This window comes from Squalius cephalus, assembly GCF_949319135.1.
Source record: "Squalius cephalus genome assembly, chromosome: 20".
In the NCBI taxonomy this organism is placed as follows: domain Eukaryota; kingdom Metazoa; phylum Chordata; class Actinopteri; order Cypriniformes; family Leuciscidae; genus Squalius; species Squalius cephalus.
The window spans coordinates 22,149,470-22,176,922 of NC_137141.1; the positions used below are offsets into that span (position 1 = coordinate 22,149,470).

At 37.4% G+C, this 27,453-nt stretch overlaps 1 protein-coding gene across 2 annotated transcripts in view; it reads left to right on the forward strand.

Moving 5' to 3' along the window:
• The first annotated feature begins 571 nt into the window (after positions 1-571).
• The window catches only part of rps6ka1 (ribosomal protein S6 kinase a, polypeptide 1), a 60,213-nt gene continuing 33,331 nt past the window's right edge, over positions 572-27,453 (forward strand). The window contains exons 1-2 of one of the 2 annotated variants that reach the window (XM_079853489.1): positions 572-1,180; positions 10,770-10,814. In XM_079853489.1, the coding sequence (XP_079709615.1) occupies positions 1,118-1,180; positions 10,770-10,814 (108 nt within the window). In that variant the 5' untranslated portion in view covers positions 572-1,117. The remainder of the gene's footprint in view (positions 1,181-10,769; positions 10,815-27,453) is intronic. The other variant, XM_079853487.1, reaches the window with a different exon arrangement.

The window sequence follows — 27,453 nt, forward strand, 5'->3', positions numbered from 1 at the left end:
ATTAACTAGTATGGTATTCTTTGAAGTACCATGTAAACCATTTTACATGTTTTTGGTATTCATAGCTATACTGTATACTATACTAGGTATTATGATGTGTCAATGTTAATACCATCACTCAATGTATAGGCTACTTTTTTTGAAAGGTATAAAACAGGCCTGGTTTCACAGACATGGCTTAGATTAAGCCAGGATTAGACATTTGATCAATTAGGACATTTAAGTAGCTTTTGAAAATGTAGGCTACCTTTGAAAAAAACAAACATTACTGGTGTCCATTTTGAGACATATTTTTTAAGATATGTCAGAGCAAGTTGCTTTCAGTTAAAAGCTCAAACATCCATTTCGTCTAGGACTAGCTTAAGCTTCGTCTGTGAAACCGGGGGATATTGTCATGTATTTGGTTTAGAAGATGGATTTTTCTTTGCACATTTTCAGTAATAACATTTTGTTTTTGGTATTAAAAAAAAAAGTAAAAAAATACGTTTCACTGACCCTGTGTCAAGATATCCATAAATCTGAAAGCTTGCAGTATCAGTAAGTGTCCAGAGAGGGGCGTCAGTAGAGGAGTAGTAGGAGAAAGGGGCTGGACGAGAACTGTCTTGATCGGCTGAAGCTCGTGCGCTTTTACACTGTGGATCCCGTTCAGAGCGAAACACACTGACAGCATCGGCTCCTCTTTCTGCGTCTGTGTGCACACCGATAGTCAGTGTCAGCAGACACTTTCCACCGCATTGCAAAAACATATTTAATCTCATTTCCTCGGAGGAGACGCGTTCCATCGCTGCAGACGCACAGCGCATGCCCCTCTAAACCCGAGTCCACCTGTGTGTATGTGTGAGGGGGAGAGATTTCATTTCCAGGAACGGGTCTGTGCAAGTCTTCCTCCTCACAGAACCGCGAGGAGAATCCGTCCAAGTCATATACGGGAATAACGGCTTTGGTTTTTCGACGGAGTGATTATTATGCGCGTCCTGTGGGGATTGTAAGAGAGGAACTTAGTCGCACGTTTGCTCCTGATCCAAAGAGACTGGTCTGCTCGTTCCAGCAGGGAATACACGGGTTCGGAAGAAATTCCCGTATTTGAGTACTTGGGGAAAGACAGAAGAAGCGCAAAATGCCACTTGCTCAACTGGCAGAACCATGGCCCAAAATGGAGCTGGTGCAGTTGGAGACGGAGGTGAGAGGTGGTGAAATCACAGCACTAAAATTAACTGATTTAATGTGTCCCCAAGGTTCTTCTATGCGTGCCAGAGGTCCACGTGTTTGTCATGTGGAGTTCACGAGAATTACTGCAATCGTATAAAAATGTGAAACTTTATAATGAAAAAAAAAAAAAAATCACTAAACACTGGTTCAGACAGAGTTATGCAGGTATTCGCAGACTTGACATGTTCTTTTGGAGCGCGAGCATGACGCGACGCGCCGCGCTGTGAAGTAGCGCTGGTGAGATGTTTTGTTACGCTGAAGGGTCATTCCACGAAAAGGTGTCTAGATCAATGTTTTTAACAATAAAAAGATGTCACTAACTTTTACTATAACTTATAATAGACATTTTTCAATAGACAATCCATTATTTATAGATGCATGTTTTGGCCTGTCCCTAGCACTGTTTGCAACTTCTGCTTGCTTAATGCATACATATGCATATTTTGATTTAAAATATAAATAATATATTAAGATGATAAAAGCTCTTTTTAGCTTTGACATGGTTATATGCAGCAGCCATTTTATCATCATAACTGTCATTAAAATAATTTACAATTCAATTAAAACATGATTCTTTCAAGATTCAAGGACAAGTGTCTCTGTATTTTGTTTATCATTTTACTTTAATATTTTGTTTGATTTGGATGATTTTATGTAATCAACCCTTTTACAATGAGTTTGCGCAGTGAACCACATAATATATGTACAGAAATATCAACATTAAAGAGATAGTTCACTTAAAAATGAAAATTCTGTCATCATTTACTCAGCCTCAAGTTGTTTCAAACCTGTATGAATTTCTGTCTTCTGCTGAACACAAAAGAAGATCTTATGAAGAATGTCAGTAACTACACAGTTGATGGACCCCATTGACTTCCATAGTATTTTTTTTTTCCTACCATGGAAGTCAATGGGGTCCATCAACTGTCTGGTTACCGACATTCTTCAAAATATTTTCCTTTATGTTCAGCAGAAGAAAGAAATTCATACAGGTTTAAAACAACTTGAGGGTGTGTAGGCCTAAATGATGACATCATTTTCATTTTTAAGTGCACTATTCCTTTAAATGACCATCTTGTAGTGTCTTGACCTTGGTCAATAGGCTAGAAATGGATACATGAATTGTCAAGCCTATCAACCCTGTTATTATAACCCCTGGTTTCACATACAAGGCTTTAGCCATAGCCAGTCCCAGACTAGAATGCATGTTTGAGCTGTTTGAACTGAAAGCAACTTGCACTGACATCAGTGCAATATGTCAGTATGTCAGTGCGATTGTTTTGTCTCAAGATGCACACCTGTAATGTCTTTTTCTATGCCACGTTTATAAAAACTTCTTAAGCTTCTTAATTAAACTAAGGCCTAGTCTTGGCTTAATCTAAACCCTGTCTGTGAAACCGGGCCTATGGGTCATAGCTTTAAAACACGCATGCGTTTTATAAAGTTGGTTGGAGGTTATATAATGAAATGGATTAACTCTTAAAGATTTTTTTTAAATCAGAAAATTATATAAAAATCTTGCTGCCTTTTCAAAATGGAATAGGCTCCAGTTTCATGGAATGACTCTGCAGCTTGTACCTTTAAACTCTAGTGGAAAAACATTGGATTTCTTATGTTCATCTCAGTGAACTGACTGTTTCCCTCTGTTTTTTGCTGTGCCATTTGTGTTCTCTGGGGTACATGTGAAATGTCAAAAAATCGAATGAATAATACAGCAGTCTACCATCATTAGAAACACTAGGAAATAGTCATATTTGAATTATCAAGCACTCTTGAAATTGTGTAGCCAGACTGTTTAATTGTGGTGTATGGGACAAAATTGTTGATTTATTTGCATTTATTTTTTTGCTTTAAATACATCATAGTGAATCCCAATAACAGTTACATGTTTGTAATAATCCACTGGTGTCTGTAGGATAAGCTGATCTCCTGTTTTGCTTAGCTTTCATACAGTGAGCTGTTTTCATTTCCTTTTCGTTTGCACGTTACACTCAGATACGTTGGTTTGAGGGATCATATCTTTTGATCATAGACCACAGTGTGCTAAAAACCCCTAGTTAATGTCAGTGTTGTACTACAGTAGACTTTCAGGCCTTTGCATTGTACAGCACTGGAATTTGCTCCACCAGCTTTGGCTGGAGACCAATCTTACAGGGCAAGCAGAGACAATATGGTCGGTGAAGTCCATGATTAATGAGAATGGAAGGAAGATTTCGTTTCTTATCTTGCTCTCAGACTAATGCTGATTCCTTTTGAGAATAGCAATATGAAACGTGATATTTAGTCTTTTGTTCCTGGCATTGTAATCTGTGCAATTTAGAGCTTAAATTAACTTTCCTTTTTCCTTGCCTTCTGGTCGCTCACCACTGTAATAGATTCACCAATCAGGCGACAGCCGGTTCGCTGCAGAAACATTCGCAATTCTTCTCAGTACTTTGAATGAAATTCTTTCTGCAGATGAAAAAGAGAGGAGAAATAAATCTAAATTTTTGCAGATTAGAATCTTACAGCGTATCAGCAAGTACCACAAGACCTTAAAGTGCTTCCTGATGCAGACTAGACCAAAAAATGCACAGGATGTCAAACCAGTCATTTTCAACTTCATGCTTCATCCTTGACAGTTTTCACTGGCAGTTTTTACATGCTTGCAGTGATTAAAGTCAAACGCCTCCAAACACGCATTGTGTGGAGATACAAGATGCTGGATTAATGTGCAGGCAGAGTCCAAATGTAACTTTTGCACACCTCTGCCATTAGTGAGTAAATTGGGGTTGATTCTTATCAGCCATGTAAATGTTTTTTGCATTATTTAAAATGAATAAATAAATAAACTCCAGATAAACAGGAGTTGCATTAGTTGCAACAGAAGCGTTCTTTAGTATATGACTATGCACACACAATCATCAGCAAGTATCAGATTATCATTGTTACAGTTCATTTTAAAGGGGTACTTCACCATTGGAAAAATGGGCTTTCAGTAAAACTTGTTTTGTCTCTTTTTTGAATTCGGTGCTACCTGACTAAAGAAAACTGTCTTCCCTTTTGTTACATATAATATTCTTTCTCAGCCCTGAAACTCAAACCATTTTCCCATGCCACCCCCAGACAGTAGCTATATATATTTAAGTAGCCTTATTAAATTAATATCATAATCGCGCGACTAGCTGACTAGTGCTTAAATGAAAAATCTTTTGTCGGGGCTGTCCTAATATTTTGTTGAGGTTTTGCTCAGAGCACCTGCTGTTCACGTCTTTGATGGCTGTGTGCTCTCTGGGTTTCAGCAGTGATGTGTGTGTTTGTAATCATACCTACTGCATAATGATTGATTATTATTTCACAACCCTGCTGCTACATGGAACCTGGAGCCTGTTCAACAAGGACTTCCTCCAAAGTTTGGAGGTTAGATGGTGGAGAACAATGGAAAATATTTGAGGCTGTATTCTTCCATTAAAGGACAGGCGTTCTGTGAGCTCCAGGAGTCACGAGTTCTGTTCTCACTCCATCACCGGAAATTTATTCCTGTGAACCCGGTAGCCTCCCAGATTTGCTGGAAGCTGTTTGACGGTATATCACAGTGTATGAGGCCCTATCTGTCCCACAGGGAGGGTTTATGTTTCACTTGGAAGAGCCAGTTTGACTGTGTTTTACGAGGTTATCTTTGAACTGAGACGGATCCACAACAGAATTCAAACATTCGTGTTGCTGGATTCACGTACGTTGATGATCAGATGTTCTCTGCTCTAGATGCTCTCACTTTCAGTTCTGAAAGAATATTCTAATAGAATATGAATTAAATTCAGTCAGATTTCTTCCACTTGCTTTCTTGTTCTTGCATCTTCTTTGTAAAGACCACACACACAACGCTACATGCTCTCAGCATATGTTCCGTCGGGAATATCAGATGTTTAAGTTGTGTGTTTCCGGTCTCGGCTGTCAGTGTGTGCTGCGGTCTGAAACGTGAGAAGGCTTAGCAGCGCATGATGGCTGGGAATATGGAGACGATGTGATCCGGAACTTCGAATTTCTTCCTGTCATCTTTGTTTTTTTTAAATCCCACTCTTCTAAAGTCTCACTCTTTGAAAGTATTGAACGTTTATCTTTAATTCATCAGAGAGCTTTAATGATTAATTTGTGGTTTCATTCATGATTGTGTTCATCTGTCATTTCTTTGTCTTCCTTTCACTTATCATTAACTTTTTTTTATCCCCATCGCTCCTGCTTTCTCTTTCCTTTCTTTTTCTTTCCTTTCTTTTAACCGGGCCACACGCATTCTGTCAGATCTTCGTCTTTTTGCCACATCCATTGTCTTTCAGTCTTGTATAACTGCTTACAATTCAGACTCGCACACCTGTCAGGTTTGACACTGAATTAGACACGAATGTTTTGTGTGTCAAATGCCTAAATCATCTGCATGTTGACAATTCTGACTCAATTTATTTATTTACAGTACTTTATTTTCTTCCTTGTAATTTTCCTTAATTTTTTTCCTTCCTTTACTTGCCCTATATGACTTGCTTTCTATTTAATTTCTTTCCCCTAACTTGGCATATCCAAACTGCATCACCTGATCTGTAGGTTAAAGTTGAGACTACATAATGGCCTAAATAATGTGACCTACCACCCCTCTACGCACACCCTGGCAATATTATCGCCATTGGCGATTATTTTGATTATACTGATTATACTGTACGATCTGTCTGGCGAGTAACCAAAACAATTTACTAGCCAATAACGATTATATTACCAAGGTGTGCGTACACACACACACACACACACACACACACACACACACACACACACACACACACACACACACACATTCTGTGCTCATCTGCTTTTCTGTAGTATGCATTATTAGTATGGTGTTTACTGAGTTTGATAATATAATTTATTTCTTTTAATATCAGTCTAATGCATTAAGCCATGTTAGCGTTTCAGATGTCCACGAAGAGGCGGGTTTCGTGACATCGCTTACAATAGAAGTCCCATTTCATTGGCTAGGCGCCAACCAATAAAACGGCTCCTTTGAACACCCCCACTCCCGCCCTCCTTTCTCTCTCGCCGCCACTGAGTTTCAAGTGCACAAGTTAGTTTTGCTCCTAATATATCGCGAAAAGAGTAGCAAAAGTCAAGGCGCGAAATTTGAAATTGCAATGACAGATTTGAGAAGTTGCAAGTGCCTAATTGAGGTTGTACTGCGAATGTGAATGTAAGAATAAATGCAAATATATATTACAAGTTTGTGACTGTCATTGTATTTCTGTGAATGGCATTTCACACATTTTTAACTACTTGTCTGCAGCTTCAAATTCAGAATACAGGTTTGTGACTATTGTCTGCGAGTGCAAATTTCAACATTCAACTTCAGATTTTTATTTTACAGGTTTTCACATTGGAGCTGTGAGTGTAAATGTTCACGTACAAGTACGAATATTTATTGTACAAGTTCTCAAATTCACATCTATGTGCTCTCGAGTTTTGCTACTGTTTTACCTTCATAGTCAGTGTTCAGCGAGTGAAAATATATCTATGCTAAACTTCTACTTGGCATCTAACACACACACACACACTGACTGGTGAGTAAAATATAAGAATTTATTAGCCAATGGCTAATGATAGACATTATTTAGTCGCCCAGAGTGAAATTCACTCGCATGTGTGAGTGATTTACTCGCATTGTAGAGGGTGGCCTACTCGGTGACTTTACACAGATCTAGAAATCTTCAACTCCCACTTTCACCTGTCAGTCACATTTGTGAGGAAGTCAGTCACACGTAAAGACAGGTCTGGATTTTGATATTGGTTCCTTCAGGACATGAAGAAATACAGAAGAGTTTTCTTCAGTCTAGGGGTGCTGGAGAGTTGATATTTGACTGGACTAGTATTATACTATAGTGAAAAATCCAGCATTTCTTGTGCAAATACAGGAAGTATGTGATTTATTCAGGCATTTTTTAGTTAGTGGTTCTCTAAGTATCTCCATGCCAGCCAGCATTTTTGATGAAATTCACAAAACTTTGTTTTGATTAAATGTTTGATGATCACATCAGCTTACTTCTGGTGACCCAACTGACAAAGGTAAAAAAAAAAAAAAAAGTCTTTAAAATCAAACATTGAAATGCATTAATAGTACCCCGAACCATTAACATGACAGACTGAATAGGAAAATTGCCATTTCTAAAGGTCTCTTGAAAGCCAGTAATTAACCCACAAAACACATTGTGCTCAACAAAGAACATATTTATCCTTTCAAGGGAACTTTTATTCAGATGTAGTTTTGTTCATGGTTTTTGGGTCTCAGTGAATTTCCATGTTAGCATCTGTCTGATTTGACTAGCTTCTTCCAAGTGGCTGATGAATTTGCAATAAAATAGTATTAGAGTTTGGTTGGACATTCAATTTTTGATCTCAACAACAAAAGGCATTTCCCTTTCCTTTTTTTTCTTTCCTTTTTTTTTTTTTTTTTTTTTCAACTGTCTGTTCTCTCCTGTCATGCACTTGTTTCATGAATGCCTAGTCACTCGAAATTCAAGCCTTTTAATTCCTTTCACTCTTTCAGACCCTTTTTCCTTTTTACTCACTCACACACACGCGCGCGCACACACACGCACACACACGCACGTGTTGTGTTTTCATGTTTTATGGAGACATCCCATAGACATAATGATTTTTATACAACAAATGATTTTAATTCTATCCCCTAAACCTACCCATCACAGAAAACTTTTGCCATTTTTACATTTTCAAATTTCTTATTATAATATAAAAGCTGTTTTCCTCATGCGGACCAAAAAATGCCTCCACAAGGATTTTGGATATTGCCATCTTTCTGGGGACATTTTGTCCCCATAACATAGGGTATATCAGAAACACACACACACACACACACACACACACACACACACACACACACACACACACACACACACACACACACACACACACACACACACACACACACACACACACACACACACTAACACTAACACTTACTTCCTCTCACCTCTCCGAGGAACAGTTTGGTCCCAATTACTCGCATACTATTTCTGTAACAGGGTCACATTATGAGAGAGATGATGTTAATTTTTTGCGTACAGCTCTTTTATCACTTCCATTTGCATCGTGTTTTCAGGAAAAGAGTTTCAGGGTCATGTGTGATCAGCGGCCCTGATCAAGAGGCTGTTATGTTGTGTTTTTACTTTAGTGCATTTTACATAGGCCTACACTCAAACTCCTTGCTCTCTGTGTGTGTTTTATTGTTTATTATGCTAATAATAGTTTGTTTTTCTAGAAAACCAGAAGCTCTATTCCATTTGTCCTTTTAACCTCATGAGACAATATCCTGAAAGGAAACACATATTTTAGACATGCTTAGCTGATATTTTATGTTTCTGTTTCGAGATATGAAAGGTCAGAGAGATGGACAAAAATGTAAAACAAATTGATAAGTAAATTAGGTACGAATTTCTCTTTCATTCTCTTTGCAAATCTATCAAATGTACATCTTGTATTGTATAAAGATTTCAATGAGCTGGATTGAACAAAATCTTGAATGCGTTAAATGTGTGCATTAATCAAGCCTAGCTCATATCATATTCCCTTATCAGTTTCATTAGTACCTGGTGTTCACAGATCACTTTGACACAGTCCGTTAATGATTTACGTAAGCAACATATCAGTTATTATATGAACCGAGTTATATAAGCAGACACGTGTTATTTCTGTGCTGCTAGCATAATGAAACAAAATTGCAAAGATAATGGCTGTCTTTAAACCCGTCTTCTATTGTTTGGTAGATAGCCTCAGCCCAAACTCACGCCATTGGTCAAGGTGCTCAGTGTTTTGATAAGGCCACGTTTTTAAACTTTTCTCCTGAGTAAACCTTAAGGACTGATTATTTATATTGTTTTTGCACTTAAGCTCAAGTACTTTAACATAATTTTTAAAGGGATAGCTCACTCAAAAATAAAAATTCTGTCATCATTTACTCACTCTAAAGTTGTTCCAAGCCTGTATGAATTTCTTTCTTCTGTTGAACACAAAAGAAGATATTTTGAAGAATGTTGGTAACCAAACAGTTGATACGCCCATTGACTTCCACAATATTTCAATTTTTTTCATACTATGGAAGTCAATAGGGACCATCAACTCATATTCTTCAAAATATACTTTGTGTTCAGTTGAAGAAAGAAATTCACATTGAATTATATTTGTTGTTTTGTTATAAAAATAAAAAATAAAGCTTGTAGATGGCCAGTCTTACTACACCATTTGGAGACAATATCTGAATGTATTTGCAGTTACCACAGAAACTCAGACTTTTTGTATTTATTGCCACCAAAATGACTTTGACGGTAAACTGGAGTTTTTCTAAGACGAGTCGCCTTAACGTCCAGAGCACTTGGGTGAATCGATCTGAAGTCAGCATAAATAAACTAAGCTCCGACTTTGCATGTGACGACTGCTTGATCTTTGCCTGTTTTTCTCTGAGCAGGCAGAATTGTTTTCTTCCTTCCTCCAATTCTTTTATTTTTTATTTTTGTCTCTTTCATTTCCTTCTCTTCTCGCTCAAGGTTCTGTATTGAATGAAATTGAAAGCAATCGCCTGTGCAAGATGTGATTGTGTTTTTCTGATGGTTCTTGAGAGAATTCAACGTTAGGACTGTAGAAATCAGTTGGCATGCTGGTAATTCTGCAGAAAATGAATAAACATGACACATATTCTCTCTTTATCTTTACATATATAAATAGTTTGTTTGTGAGGTAGAGACTTGCAGAATTCCATTGTGCTTTAATAAAAGAAGAAACTGTTCATGTTTAGCCGAGATCAACTATAGTCAGGTAAATTCTTCTCCTAGGAGGGAAATGAAGGGGATATGCCCACGAGGAACGCTTGTCTACATGTTTTACAGTATTTGTATGTATTTTACATGTGTTTGGATTCTTAGTGCGTTATGGTTTGCTCTCATCTCATCTGAATTTTTATTATTGGGCCTCAGTGTTGGTCATCTAACATTAGATACAGTTCCCAGATTTAGACATGTACTCAGTCTTTTTCCTGGTCCTCTGTAAGCCTTTTTACACTGTTCTTAACTCTGGACCTATTTAAACCCTTGGTTAAAGCCTGTTTTAGTCCTGGCATAAATTGTGCAGTTCAAAATATGCAATGCAAGATTTGTACTGGATGTTGTTTATCATCAGTCAACCAATCTGATTAAATGTAAATGTCCATTATTAATGTTGTACAGTGGAATCTGTGTTATAGAATTACATCTGAAGATTCAGCTTGTGGGCAGAACAGATGCTCAAGCACACTGACAGAAAGAGAGTGTGTTTGGGAGTCTATATAAGCAGCCAAGCCTGTATAAATGCCCCGGGAGCCATTGATTATGTCATGTAGACATAACATGCATTTATGATTTTGACATTACAGCTGTGAGCCTTCAAGTACATGCATGCACACATGCGCACACTCGTGTTTTGATAGCTAGTGCTATTATTCTAATATATGGAAAGTATTAAAAGAAGAGTTAATAAATCTCTTTCTGTTTCTCTTTTAGAATGGACAGAGCACCACTGAGGATGGAGTCACCGCAGATGTTAAGGTAGGACCCAGCTGACCAAGTACACAAATGCAGTTGATCTGGACAGTTATAACACTTATTCTTTTCCTCCAAAACATCTAGAAGAACTTCATGTTCTCCACCAATTCCAAAATCAGTTTCAGATGTTTATCCATCTTTAATTTCTGGGCTTAACAATAGATACTTTTTTTTTTCTCTGCCAGTCGAGTCGGTAGTTCAGATTTTTACTTGCTCTACCAGCAATATCTTCAGCTGCACTATTACTTTATTTTATCATATTTAAAGGGGTGGTTGATTATGATTTCAATTTTCTAACTTTAGTTAGTGTGTAATGTTGCTGTTTGAGCATAAACAACATCTGCAAAGTTACAACGCTCAAAGTTCAAAGCAAAGGGAGATATTTGCTTTTACAGAAATCACTTTTTAAGGACTACAACAAACGGCTGGTAGAGACTACACGACATTCCTCCCGGGTTAGTGACATCACTAACCCTAAAATTAACGTAAACCCCGCCCCTGGAACACGATTGATAGATTATCAAGACAGAATATGCTAATAAATGACTAGAACACATCAGCTACATAAATTCATCAACTAACCATTCAGAAATGTTGTCTACATGTTGTCACTTCTTCTTGAGTCTCTCCATCTTTCTGACTTCGGTTTGAACATAAAAGGCTAAAAGTTTTTGAAATGTTCAGTGCATGTGTGTGTGAGGTAAAAGGACACAAGCTCTTGAAGCTCCGCTCCCTGTGCCGGGAGCAGCAGCTCATTTGCATTTAAAGGGACAGACACAAAATGGTGCGTTTTTGCTCACCCTCAAAAAGTGACGACTTTAACATGTTTTATAAAAATATCTATTTTGAGCTAAAACTTCACATACACACTCTGGGGACATCAGAGACTTATTTTACATCTTGTGAAAAGGGCATTATACCACCCCTTTAACATATTTTAGGTGTGGCATAAAAAAATAAAAAATAAAATTGTCCGTCATTAGAACAGCCACATCTGAGGCACTAAGTGCTTCGCGTTTCATTTTCATCAACTTAACAGGTTATAAAGTTTATACCTACGTGGAAGCTATTTGGCCAAAATCTCATGGTACAAAAAATGAAGTGCTACTGGCTATAACTTTGACTCTGAGAAATGAATCAAATCAGAAAGAGCCTTATTGCCAAGTGTGCACACACAAGGAATAGACTAGACTAAATGCTAGACTAAAGGCCCCGATATATACTTACGACAAAGTTCTTTTTGTTCTTCGTTTAGGGTTGAAAAGATTGTGTGAGAAGTGGTATTCTGTTAGCGAACATCCTTATGTTGCCCATGCTGTGATGATTTGATCGCACTTTCCTTTCAATAACAAAATAAACACACAAAAAAATGACAGTGGTGAGAGAACTTGTAGTCACAGTGTCTCTTTCAATTAGAATGACAAAGTTCTACTATAAAGCGACTTTCCAGTGTTTTCATGTTTTTACTTACTAAAAAGAAGAAATGAACCAGAGAAAATGTCCATGTTAAAGAAGGCGGAGCCTCAGAGCACACTTACCTATTACGTCATCGCCACTATGGTCATTTGAAGGCGTTTATTGGCAAGCTGTTTCGAACTGCAGAAATGAACATCAAACGATCTTTGCTTTGGCCTGGTTTTGTTAGAAATGACATTACACAAGTTTATTTTTTTATTTCGCTTGAAGTATATTGGGGCTTTAAGACTCTTCTCCGCTTCTCAAATACATAAAACGTTAGCCTTGTGTTTTATAGTGTTTCTTGACCAAAGAAAACACTGTACTTATTCAAACAACCAGTTCTTTATTTACCCTTGCATTGCAAACAAGCAGAGACAGTCCAAAACGTGAGCAGCACTTCATTCGCTATTGAGGCACGGTGGAGTTAGGAGGTTTTACAGACAGTTTGATGATCCAATGGAGTTACAAGCTTTAGTCACAAGCTTTTTTTAAATGCTTTTCATTGGTTAAATATTTGCAAAATCCACAGACAGTTGTAAAGCGTAACCAATAGTAATGAGAAAAAAACTGACATGAAATGAAAATGAGATTCGAGGTTTCTGCCCGACAGTGACAATTTTTTATAAAAATCACTTTTTCACAAATCAATTTGTCTTTTGTTCTGATGAAATGAGGACATTTGTTGGTAAAAATAGATTTGATTTGTGATCTCATGTTTGAGCCAATTGTAGATTGCCATGTTTAAGAAACCTCAGAGCCGCTTCTGTCTCACAGGAGAGTCTAGGGTATATTGGCAGCTTTCTGAATCAATCAATGGAACAAGTGCTAAAAGAATTCAGTCTGGAGTTCTGGCTCAGAGACTCAGAGGCCTCTTTGTGTGACTTAAGGGATTGAATTACTCATAGCCTATCTGTTCCAGGGTCCATCTTGACTTTTTGCAGCCTGTCTGTCTTACTGCATGGGGAAAGCCTCTCTCTCTCCCCCTCATGAATCCCTGCATTTGTTGTGTTTTTATGTGTAACATGAGCCTGATGTGATGGACAGAGAAGACAGTCTGTCTCCTCCTTCAGAATGTGCTTTTCTCTGGCTTTTCTTCCTTTCTGAATGGTGAGCTCACCTCATAACTGTAGTGAAACCCAGTCAAGGTCCTGTAATGCTTTAGACCCCAGAGACTGCAGCCAGATATTTTTGGGCCTTTAATTTAGCCTGGCCAAAGACAAAATTACCACTCTTGAGCAATTAGTTTTACTAGTCTCTGAGACTTTATCTGCGAATGATAAAATATTAATGTGAATGTTAATATAAATACTATGCATAGCATCTAATTAGTCAAGACTATTGCCAATCAACTACTGGTTAATTATTGATTATGAGAATAATCATTCAGCATTTGCTTGAATGTGACTAATTCTTTAAGTGTTTGTATTTCCTGATGTTTCTTCACCATGATTGCATAATCATAATATATGTTTGTTGTATTATCATGTCTTGGGGATCTTTCCAAAATTTCATATCACGATCTTATAATGAACAATCATGATCTGAATCGCGGACATAAAAGATCACAATCTCTACGATTCGCTTGGAAAAGTTGATCGTGGACGTCTTCCAGATCGATCACGATATAAATTGTTAGATTTCCCACCCTTATTTAGCATAACATGTATACAATTTTTGGACCATTAAGATTTTTTTTACTAAGCACTGGTAAATTCTTATTACATGTCCTGGCATTTGCTTTTGAGTATCTATTTAGTAATTCTCATTATTGTGAGTGGTAATTGGCATTAGATTTTCATGACTGTAATACACTGAATTAAAATATCAGTTTTAATAAAAACTGAAATAAAATATTTATAAATGTATAAAAAAATTACCATGATGTTTAATCACTTTACAAAGTTAATTGTAAACTGCAACTGCTAAAACTGCAAATGGCTGGTGAACTAAATATTAAGGATATTTCTTATTTGCCATTTTTTTAAAGGTATTTCATTAAAATATACATACTTTGTTGTTCCATCATTTATTTGATCATTTTCACATTACAGTAATGAGAATAAGATATTTTTGTTATTATGGTGATGAGAATTTGGGGTTGTCTGTAACTGTCAAGAAAATATTTTCACAGTTTAATGTTCAAAATATGTCTTATTTCTTTTGATTTAGGGGTGACATTTGACCTGGACATGTTTTCAAATGCTGAAACATATTAACAGAACTAGCGCGGCACATAGCAGACACAGTGATAACAGGCTGAGCCCGTGATTCATGAGGCCATTACTGCTGGCCGATCCACCAGCTCACGATCTGTCACTGGTCCCTTTGATACATGCTGATTGGTTGTTGTTGTGGGAACACTTAACATAAATCACACAAGTTTTTTTTTTATTTTATGTCAGCAAGGAGTCGTTGGTGAGGGTCGTTTAACCGGTGATGAACTTAGATGTGATCTATGGTCATCATAAATACAGAGAAGTCAATCTGTTTGGAAGGACATAGTTGGCAAAACAATCCAGCTATGGATTGCAGCTAATCTGAAGCAAAACAAGGCCACACACACACAAAAGCAGACATAGTATGACAGATTTACTGTGAATACTTCAAAACCCCTTGGCTAATATCACTTGTCACTGTTTTGCTAATTGTGAGTTGAGATGTGTTGATAAATGGATGGATTTCTGCCTTGACTTTAGTCTCTCTGTGCAGATATTTTGAAGCATCCTTTCCATCTTTGTTAAGGGAACATCATGTCTAGGTCTATTAGAATGGTTGATGCGTGGGAACGAGTGTCCCCAGTGCTTTGATATTATTTGGCCTTGTTAAACCTGAAGTGTTATACTTTCTCCTCCTTTCCCAGTTTAATATGTGTAGACATATATCAAACAATAAAAATGGTTGCTCTGTTTGTTTGAGCTTCCCGACCAGCCTGACACGGCAACAGTGGCTCAACCAATAGTTTGCGTTTGGGGACGGGGCTATCTGGAGTGTTTGGGGAAACCCGTTTGGAAACACCATTGTTTTTTTGAGGATGGTAGTGGTGCAAACATAATGCACTTCCGCCTTTAAATGTTCATTTCTCAGTATAAAATTATAAAAAGCAGCTTAATCATTTTTAATTTATAATAAATATGTTCAGACAGAGTTTTTCAAGAGGCCCATCTTGACACGGATCTAGACTAGAGCCCTATTTTGTCTTCAGCTGTAGGACCCAGGCTTAAGGATCAATATTGTGCATGAACGCTGCTAATAATACTCCTCCCCGGAGAGAGCAGGCAGGAATAAATAGCTGCTTGTCCAGGAATCTCTGTCAGCCTGGGTCTTTAGTTGAGCAGAGTCAAGAAGAGTAACATGTCAGAGCCACAAGAGACAGTCTTGGGTGATAAGAACAGAGAATTTAATGAGACCTTATCTCTATTTCATGTAATTTTTCAACTTCTCACTTTCATCCCACTTTCTTGCCTACTTTAGCTTCTCATCATCTCTTGCTTCCTCTCTTTTTAAATGTCCATCTTTTTGTTCATGTTTTCAAACAGTGTCAGAAATTAAGACGCACATCCTGGCTGATATGGCAGTCATCTTGGACGTTTAAAAATGTTGTTATAAAGATCCTTATTTTTAATACTTTTTTAATGAGAGAAACATTACTTGAGTGCACCTGTAACTTTTTTTTATTTAGTGGCATCGTTTGGCATCAATAGTTTGGCAGGGCAATAGTTTATTTTGTTATAAAAAAAATTTTATGATGATTTTTTCCCTAACAATATAAAAACTGAATCAGTTAACTGAAATCATACTTTACATTCAGAACAATAATGACTGTTATCCATAAAATCAAACCAACATCAAATACAAGTAGTTTATATACAATGCACAAGATATAATAAAGTCATAAAAGCTTTTTCTGAAATATTTAAATATTTTCCAATCCATTTATGCAGTTTTTAGGAACTCTACAACACTCATAATATATCTCCTAATAATATATTTGTATATAATAACTTGAAACATAAATAATAAATAATTTAAAGCTTAGTTTAGCTTCATACGGAGTCTTTAATGCTACAATTTAATGTGTGTATTATTTTTTTTATTAATTAAGTTGTCTTTTTTGTTAGCCCAAGTTCATTTCTGACCCTGGTTTGCCATTTTGTGAAACATACATCAGATATAAAAAACAAATTGGTCTTTTCAAAAAAGCTCTTTTCCTTTGAACCAAGTGCACATGGAGCTTGAAATCTTGCGTCAGTTTCCAGTGTGAGCCTTGGTATAAATTGGCTGTGGTGACTGTCAGAACAAAGTTAAAGTTACAGTAGGCAATTCCTGAAATTACATCTAACAGAATTTGTAATAGTTGAGTTTTACTCAAGCCATTTGATTTAGTAATTTCTATTGCCAAATCTTATTGGTGTAAAAGCAATTTTATTACTCTTAGTATTTCTATTAAATTAAGTTTACATTAAGTTAGTAATTTTACTAACAGAATGAAAAGCCTTCACCTAAAGTGTAAAATATCTGATCTGAGAATATATAACAAAATGAAACACTATACGATAAACGGTTTAAAAGATTGATTCACACTGACAAAAAAAATCTGTCCTTGTAAACATAGATGAGTCATTTCAATAAATTATTTAAGGTTATGACACCTGCGTCATTTCCCCAAGCACATGCTGTACATATTGGCTCCATTAAAACGTCATTCTGAAGTAAAGTGGAAGATTATGGTCATCTTCCATTAGTTTGAAAGTGGACAGACAATTAATGGCAATGACTCTGACTGTTGCTGTGTATACATTTGTGATCATTAGAGCAGAAGGTTTATATATAGGATTTTAAAATCAGCTAATCTGACGAATCTTTAACTCATTTCTTGTAATTAGTGAATTATGCTGGAAGTGCTGAATAAATATTTTCCATTATTTGTGCCCTCGCCCTGTAGTCAAAACATGGTCCAACTTCTGTGATCATTTTGTTTAAGGGTGGTTCCTCCTGCCTGGATTAAGTTGATCATGTCCTCCCCCGTTTCTTCTCTTTTTCTGGCCCAATATAATCATGCTGATAGCACCAAATATCTAGCATGAGCTCAAAAAACTTGAGCTTTTTAAAAAAAGTTTTTGGTCAATACCGTCTTATAAGAATAATTTACCAGGATTCGTTTAACAAGGTGCAAAGCAGGGCTTCACAATAAGGACTGCCCAGTGGTCCAGGGCCAGCGTGAATGACTCTCGGGCCAGTTGACGGAAATGTCAATTGCCCGATCGGGCCAGTGCTGCATCGTCACAAAAGTTTATCATTTGCACGTTTTTAAGGCTTGCCAGTTAAAATATTCAAGCGTAAGAAGATGTGAAAGAGAACTCAGTTCGGTTCTCGCGCGCTGTGTGAGAAGTAAACGCAACACACATCCGAAGCGCGTGCCAAGAAAGCCGCTTCTCAGACAGCACCCAAATGCTGAATTGAGTTCTCTTTCTCGTTGTCTTTACCTTTAAAGGGGTGATGAACTGAGAAATCAAATTTTCCTTGAGCTTTTGATATATAAGAAGTCATCATGCTATAAGAATATCCTGTAAGTTTCAGAACTGAAAACTACCTTGTTAGTCCAATAAAAGCTTTTATTGACACCAGGCACAGCGAACGACAGGTTTTTCAAAGTGGGGATCTATGACGTCAAAGGGTATCAAACAACGCCTCCGCAGAAGAAGATCAACGCCTACTTCAACACTGCCTGTTTAGCCCCGCCCACGATTCGCACATTACATGAAACTCATTATAATATGCAAAACTGTTATCCAATCATAGCAGTGGGCGTTTACTTCCAAGTCTTCAATGCGGCACGCCCTTAAAAACCAGGAGCTAGGCTCAAAACCAGGGTAGAAAATAGCCTATCACTTATTCATTTTGATGTTTTTGAATGTAAAAACCAAGCGAACGTCATAAGTCAACCTCAGACAACAATATAAAAAAATTTAAAAAGCCAGTTCATGACCCCTTTAATGGACAAATTAACACAGAATTATGTCAAAATGGCCGTCTTGGCGAGTATGTCGGTTATGTCTTAAGTTATTTTAAGACATATTTTGTGTTACAAAATGTGTTATTTTACATTTTGATTCCTTTATTCAATTTCTGTACCTGATAGACCTACCTGAAAATCCCGACCGGGCCAGTCGGAAAAATCTGTAGCGTAGAGCCCTGCAAAGTATCTCATTTTTTCTGTTTTCATCTTCACTTCTCCGGTGATGAAAGATAGACCTCTTCTCAGTCATCACTCCGATTTCTGCTAGTGACTTTGGCCAATTTAAGGAGTCATTTACAAAGCCATTGCAGAGATTGGAACAAAATCAAAGGCTTGTGTGAAAATGAAAGCGAGAAATTGGTCCTGGACGAGACAGTTCAGCTCTAGAGAGCAGCAGAAGTACTAAACTATGAGTCAATTCCATATGATAGATGTATCTGGCCTTGTGGTACAGTTCAGTCCTCTTGGCTCCACTTTCTGTGAGTGTATTTGCTGAAGATCCAAGCTGTTCTGTCTTCTGTTCTGTTTCTCTCAGAGCTGAGGTTTCCAAGTGCAGGAACACCCCTCTGGGAGAAGTCGAATCATTTCTTCTGTTTATAATGTGCTGTCAGAACTTCTGCTCATTCTTTAGAGAGCCAGGAGAAAACTAATATAAACTATGATTATAAACTAATTATAACACAGATGTGGTTTGACGCATAAAAGCTGGAAATTGGAATATATCCGAAATATCATTTTGAAAGAACTTTTTTTCAGATCTGTTCAAATTGTTGTAAAATCTCTTTTCAAGTAATTCGGGAATTAAGTGAGAAATGTCACCTGTTGTCTTTGCTTCGATGTAATGCAAAGTTTACATCTGTTCTTTTGTTGACCAGCCTGCAGGGACTTTTAAATTGAGCTGAGAACGTTATGTAATTATTGGAAAACACATTTGCCAATTTGTTTAACTATAGTAAAATATGAGTGTTAATAATAATAATAATAATAATAAAAGATTATGCCAGCCTACATATCAGCCAACAATTTCATTATTTTAATGTGGCTTTTTTCTGTATGATGATGATATCAGGATACTTGTATCAACCTGGTATTTTTAACTTTATACCCTTAAAAAAATATTAAAATTAATTTTAATTGGACTCTTGTTGATTCCTGCTCAAATTCCTTCACATATAGTCCTACTTCTGCTATTTCACTGCTATTTTAAAATCCCTCGACACATTCGTGCGGTTGTTTGCTTCCTCCATAATTGATGTTCAAATGATGTGTTGTCCTGTTTGTTAGAAAATGTTGTTAAATTGATGAATGTTGCCCCTGTTGTGTTTTTGCTGTGTGCCGCTTTGCTGACTATATTGACCTTGTTGTCATGGTGTTTTATAATCGGCATGGCAACTGCATGAGGTTTCGATGCATTAAAAAGAGATGGAGAGAGGAACAAGCATGATGAAATATTGTGGCTCATTGTCAGTTGTCAGAGTTAGAGTAAAAGGATTTTAATGAACGCTTGTTCATAAATACTGACTATCGGCACTAATGAGAAAATGGAGTTTTGCTATAAAAAAATGTTGTGAGAGGGAGGTGTTTGTGTTAAAGTGAGAGAGGTTGATGGATGTAGAAGCGCTCTGTTAAAATAAACATGCACAATGTGCACCATAATATCAACAATCCTTTACAGTATAATCGTTTTCAAACTCTTACAATATGTTTGCCAGCTAAAGGCAAGAAATCCAATGTCATGCAATGCAGCCTCAGTGAAGTGAAATATGGCTGTTGACAGACTTGTTCTTGTGTTTGTTGAAAATGTATGTGGTGTGGTTTGTTTTTCTGCCGAACCTTGCCTAAACTCTGTGTCTCTTTGAAGACTCTTTAATATTTGATAGAAGCTCTTTTGCTTACACAGCAGAAGAGACTTTGGGCTCTTAATTACGCACCACTAACTGTCACCTACACTTACACAAATACTCTAAGCAGATCTTAAGTCACTGTCAATACATTCATTATTTATTTGTCCATGTTTATTTGTGCATAAACTCAAAAGTATAGTTTTGGTATTACATTTTTGAAAGAAGTCTCCTGCTCACCAATGCTGCATTTATTTGATAAAAAATTCAGTAAAAACAGTAATATGGTGAAATATTACAATTTAAATGATTCCTGTGCTGAATATTCAGGAGCCATTACTCCAGTCCTCAGTGTCACGTGATCCTTCAGAAATCATTTTAATATGCTCAAGAAACATTTATTATCAATACTAAAAACAGTTGTGCTGCTTAATATTTGTGTGGAAACCATGACCAATTTTTTTCAGTTTTTTTTTCTTCTTCAGATTTTAATTAAACGGCTTTATGAAAAGCCTGAATAAATGCAGAGAATAAAATACATTTTAACTGCGGAGAGGAATCTTCTCAATGAATAATGACTTACATTAAATATTTTAATGTAATATTTTAATGTTGCTTGTTTCATAATTTTTAGAGATTTACACCCACTGTCTAATTTCTTTGTATTCCATGTAAGCAACTTGGACTTTTCTACCAAACAACCCGTTTTGCATTCAACTGAAGAAAGTCATGTGGGTTTGAGACAACATGAGTTTGAGGAAATGATGCCAGAATATTAATTTTTGGGCGAACTATCTCCTAGCGTTGTGAAATTTCTAATGTAGGTGGGATTTAACTTGGGACCTTTTAAATACAACACTACTGTGTGAAAAGAGGGGAGGGGGAGGGGGATTTTAGTCTGAAACTGAGTCTATGTGTGTGTGTGTTAGTGTATTCCCAATGGAAAAGGGAGGGTTGGGTAATAATGTCTTTTCCATTGGTGTGAATTTGATTAGTATGCACTCTTATGTTAGATAATGGCCTTTTAGGTTCGATTAGCACAGCTGGGGTGCCTTACCATAGCGTGAGTGTGTATGTGTCTGTGTTTAAGTCTTGCACACATTGAGTTAGTGTTATAGAAGTCTATGTGTGTTTTTGAAAACTCTGTGTGTGTTTAAAGAGAGGTTTTGATATCACTTTCAGCATCTGAGTGAAATCTCTTTGAGGTCATCCTCCCTGAAGAGGAACTCTTGTGCTTGCTCATCAATTTTTCAGCAGTCTCGGCCGCTTTGTGGCGCTCCCCGGCACTGATGTTATCTGATGCTATCTGATGCCCTTAGCCTGAAGCGTGTTTGAACCCTGGTCTGTGGATGAGAGCGTGTTTCTCGGGATCTGTCTAATTTCTTGCAAAGCACAGGCTTAAAGGAGAATTCCGGTCAATTTTAACATTGAGCTCATTTTTTTGTAAATTTGGAGTGCTGTCAGTACAGAAAACAACGACAAAAATCGGTGTTGCCTACACCGTGTTATCGTCTTTTTAAAATTTGCACCCTGTTGACTTCAATGGGGCAAGTTTTAAACCTGCTTTTAGCCTCTTAACATCCTTGATGTGTCATTACAAGTGCACAGCCATGTGAGTGATTCCTTCAGAGTGAACACGGTGAATCTGACTGCAGTAGATGTGAAAGATATGAATAAAAGTGATGTTAATTCAGCCTGTATTTACTTCCTGTTTAAAAAACAAAAACAAAAAAAACATTCTAAACTGCCTGAATAAAAAAACATTACTACTTTAGTGTATCTTAATAATCCCAGTTACCTCTTTTTATTTATAACAACAGTCTTAATATTAACAACAGACAAAGTAAATGTACAAAATCTAATGTTTTCAAATGGCGTACATAAATAAATGACCGGGGTCTATCAACTCCCCATAAATATTATAATTTTTAACAACAATTTTAAAAGTTTTAGGCTTATGTGTTTTTTGATAGGCTAAAGACTGAAGAGAACAGAACACACTGGAATATTCGTTGGAATACGCAAACGCTGTCAGAAAAATAAACAAAACAATGAATACGTCATCGCAATTACCGAGTCCATCTCATCTGGCATGTTATCAGAATTATTAATAATGTTTTTGTTGGTCTAGATATTGAAATTTTCATAGATATTCCATAGACCTGCAATTATTTAGATGTTTATTAGCGAAATAAAGGTTATATGGTAGATGAGCGCTTACACAGGTACACACAGGAGCTTTGAAAGCAGGCGTCTATCAGTGGATATATTAGGGATCCGCTGCTAGATGTCTGCTTTCAAATGCTCCCATGTGTATCTGTGCAAGTGCTCGGTGAGGACATGTTTTTGAAGCATTGATCATCGTAGACAATTACATACATATGTGTTGAGCATGTTAACACAACGGCCAATCAGAGACATATATGTTGAGTGCATTCATTCAACCATTCCCTCATTTAACCATACCATAGTACATACCCAAAAAACATTGTTTTACCCTGGTGCATTTAAACCCATATTGGTCAACCACTTATATTGGGAATATTGGGGGTTAAGGTTGTTTTGGCCCCGTGTATGTAGATATTGCTGTTGTATGTGTGTAGTCTTTTCTTCTATTTGCTGTCAAGATATGCTCTTTCTGTCCTCCTCTCTGGTAATTCTGCATTTATTCGAGCTCTTCTGTTGATTCATGGTGAGGATTACACGGCTTTGCTCTCTGACCTCCTGCCCTCTCCATACAATCCTTCAGTTAACCAAACCTATCACACTCAACATGAGTGTCCATGTTTGAGCATGTGTGTGTATGTGTTTGTCTCCTTTCACTTGGAATGACCCTTGTAAAACCCTGCATTGGTCTGAGCAAAAGCGGTAGACAGCCCAAAAAAAATATGTAAATCCGCTCTCTGACAGTAGGTGGTGCTTATGGAGCTGTTTCTCTGCGCTTATAAACACTACTTTATTAGGCATTACATAAAAACAGTCGGTTTCCTTCAGAGATACATTCATATAATTAATTTAATGATATTTTCTAAACATTAGTTAAAAAAGCTCTTCTGACATATGTCAGCTTTCATTCAGGATTTGTCGTCATGGCAAAAACAGCAGTTAAGCTTGCAGTATCTCCGGTGACATCATCGCGTGGCTTTCTCTGGGTTGAACACTGCGACTGCACTGCGCATACACTGAGGTTTTGTTAATAATAGCCTATATGTAATGCACATGTAAACAATGATATGAATTGGCCTGCAACATTTAGGCTTAATATAGTCAGATCTTATAGAATCTAAAATCAGTTTGAATTCATTTCGATTGATGGAAACTATAGTGCATGTAACTGACACATCTTTTGTTTTCTGTTGGTACCGTACAAGTAAAGGCACACAAGTACCTGTGGTAACTGCCTCCACTTGAAGTTTAGTGAGTGTATTTGTGAGATTACTCTATGATTTAACAACCCCACATGTCACAGTTCTGTGGATTGATGGCATATTAGGGGGAAAATCTGTTATTTCTTGAACTAAGGTTACTCTATAAACACTCCCCTCAGGTGAAACAAAGTGCAGAGTGCGGTTTCCACAAACATGTTAGTCTGAGTAACTAAGAAACAGAAACGCACAGGATTTCAAACATCCATATATAATATCTGCATGACCGATGTCAGAGGGCTTTGCCAGGAATTTCAGGTTTTACCCCATCTAACACGATGAGCATTTTGTCTGTCCTGACTGAAAGCAAGCATTAAATGTGATGCAACATCACAGCCAAGTACCTTGAAAGTACTTTCTTCTTAACTTCCTTGGCCCTGTCCACACGAACTCAGGTATTTTTTGGCCGTTCGTCCACGCGCAAACGTAGTATCCGGTCGCTGAAACCAAACTTTTTTGAAAACTCCTGTCAGGGTGAAGATTTTTAGAAACTGGATGTAGTTGTTGTTGTGTAGATTGTGAAACTGGAGATTTTGGCTTGTGACGTCGGAGTGCGCGCTGTTATCTCCTTTGTTTGACGTCAGACTGTGCGCCGCTATCTCCTTTGTTTACATGAGGCGAGTCTGTGAAATGTGGCGGACGTAGCCAAAATATTGCTGCTAATAACTGTGCTAACAGGGCTTATAATATGTGTACAGATAAATGCACAGTTCACCCATTATATTGCGGAACAGAGGCGTCAGAATGCAATACTACGCAGATCACTGCTTATGACAACATGTTGTTAGCCTAGTACCAGAACCGGTAATAACCTTTTTTTCAGGCTTCTGATTGGCCAACATGGCTTTATGGTTAGGGTTATATTAGTCTCGCCTAGCCAGACCTTCAGACTGACGGCAGAAGGTCTGGACTCTATCGCAGCTTTTCTTGGCCAAGAGGACGTTTGACTGACATATAACGCAACCAATCACAGTTCGTTTTGTTCCGCGTCATGTTTAGGGGCGTGCCAATATAATGTCGATGTCCCTACAATAACAGACCGGCGTGCATCTAATAAATTATTCATTCAAGAACGTTGTGCAAGTTTACTGCAACAATGGAGCCACAAACTTCACATACTTTTGAAAATCCAGCGTTTAGTTGATCCTGGTAAGCGCTCATTTGTCTCATTTGTGAACACAACGGCTTTCTTCTTCCACGAGGGGTTTTGGCGTCACGGCATTTGTTTCCAGACGGACCGTTAAAGAACGCGACACACACGTCTCGCGGACATCCTGTAGAATTCAACCAATCAGGTCGCGACTTTGAAACTCCTGAAGTGTTTCCAGAAAAGTGTGCCATATGCATCAGACGTTCAGCCAACGGTCCGTGGGCGTTACGTCCGAGGCTGAGACTAGGGTTATATCGACACCTGTTGGTTTGGCATGGTCTTGACAGCGCTTCATAGCGTGTTTTTGCGTTTTCATGTGGACGGGCTTTTTTTTTTTAAACCGCGCTTGTGTGGACGTGATTTTTTTTTTTTTTCTTTAAATGGAGGAGGAAAAACTGTGTACGTGTGGACTAGGAGGGGGGTTCAAATTGGAGTTCAAGGAGCCCAGGGAGGTATTTGGGGATAATAAAGTTCTCAGAGAACTTAATTTTCACTTTTAACCTAAACGTTAGGTTCTGCATTAAAGGTACAGTAAGCAATTTTGGAAAAATGCGTTTGAAAAGTGGATCAGACCAATTACCAAAACACACATGGCGCATTCGGTTTGGTGATTTCAAATGTCAGCATTTACCAAAAATCGCTTACTGCACATGTGAAAATTATTTTGTACATGTTTTTTTTTTTTCATATAAAGGCTATGAAAACAAATATAGTGAGTATGTCTATGTAGGCTATGCTATTCAAAAAAAGAGTTAAAATATTCTAAACCAAAAAAGCAATAACAGATTGCTTAGCACTTTAAAGCAGTAGTTAAAATTACTAAACTACTGTAAAGGGACATGACTGGTGGATGGTTTCCATGCACAGCACACAGTTGTGACTAATCGATAATCGATATTCATTGATTTATTATTTTTATTATTGATTGTAATCTATTTTATTGATTTAGTTGTTGCAGCCCTACACTTTTTAATGTCATATTTCGTAACATTTGCATTGTTTTATTTTTGTACTGTGGATTGTTTTCGCATCAATTTTTTTTCCTCCTTAGGGGAAAAAGCCCATTGTTATGGTAATCATATAATGTAGCATGGTATATTTTCATGGTATTACAATTTGATACAATCATTTCATTATGGGATAATTCTGTTCTTTCTCAAATACTCAAGAAGCACTACAGGAACATTACAGAACAATAGACCCTACATATTAGAGTCAAGCTGGTATGTAAGCAGAGCATTTTATGTATTTGTGGTTTGGATCTGACACGATGTATGTATATGTTGTGTAAGCATGGTGATGTGTAACCATGGTGACAAGGCAGGCAAGCCGGGGTTCAGTAGAGTAAGTTAATGCTCTGTGTGTGTTTGAATGTTCACTGTGAGCACAGGTCACACTCGCTCACTCAGTCTTAGTAATCGCTCCCTTGAAAATGACAAATCGCCTGCCATCTTAACACAGAGAGTGTGTGTGTCTGTGTGTGCAAGTGTGTGTGTGTATTCCTGCTGCAATTATGATCCACTTTGAAAGGACCTCCAAGCAGTCTGTGTTCATATCCTGAGCTGTGACTCCAGGACAGTCTGTGTGTGTATGTGATCATGCTCTGTTTAACAGAATCTGAGCGTGTATCCTGCTCGGACTTGCCTTTGGGAGGAGATATTTTACATTCCAGCAACATCAGTTGCCTCCAAGGACAGCGAACACACAGGTCCCACTCCAAAAGACAATTTGAGACAAGGAAAGACATGAACAGAACTGGATTTGGTGTTTAATGGGATTTAAAGATGAAAATAAAGGATTTGAAGAGTAGAGAGATGTCATCAGGTACAGATTTCCAGCTTTTATACAGGGCGGCAACCTCTTAACCAGTCGAGTTTTAGTAGGTTTTTTCATGTTTTATTTCTACCTTCTAATCTATAGACAACTAAAATGTAACTGTGTGTCTAATGTCATCTTTACACTGACACATCAAATTTACTCAGACCTCTTAATGTTGCACGAGGTGGCATATATGCATTTAGATGGTAATTACTGCTATTAATTAACTAGACTATTATGCAATGCATTAATTTTTTATGTTTTTGAAAGAAGTGTATGTTCACCAAGGCTGCATTTATATTCAAAAATACAGTAAAAACTATTATATTGTGAAATATTATTTTAATTTATTCATTTGATTTAAAGCAGAATTTTCAGCAGCCTTTAATCCAGTCTTCAGTGTCACATGATTGTCACATGACTTAGCAAGCTAAGCTTTGAAAGCATAAGGTCCCACCCTCCCTTCAGAGCGCTTTCCAAAGCCACGCCTCCTTCAAAACACATGAACACACACACAGCAGAGTGTAGAAATGTTTGCTTAAACTTAAAATTGCGCCAAGTACACAGGTCTAAAAGGGACTGTAGTTGAGGAAATACCCATCTAGTATATACTTGCACTAGCTTGTTTTCTTGCCTTGTGCGGCTTGGCTCGGTGTCCATTCATATTGTTGCTGATCCAGGACGCCAGAAGTGCTGTGCTGACACCTGCACATGTGAGTCATTTCAGACATGTTTCGGCACAAGAGACTTCTGTGGTCTTACTCAGCATTGCAAACACAGGGAAAATATGACCTGCTCTTTACTCTTATGTATGTTTTTTTCCTGTTATTTCTCAGTCTGTCAGGTTATTTGAACCATCCGTGTCTCACGCTTTGGAGTTGGTTCTTTTAATAGACTGGCATCTTTTCCCCTCTTGTGCACTGCAGCAAATTGC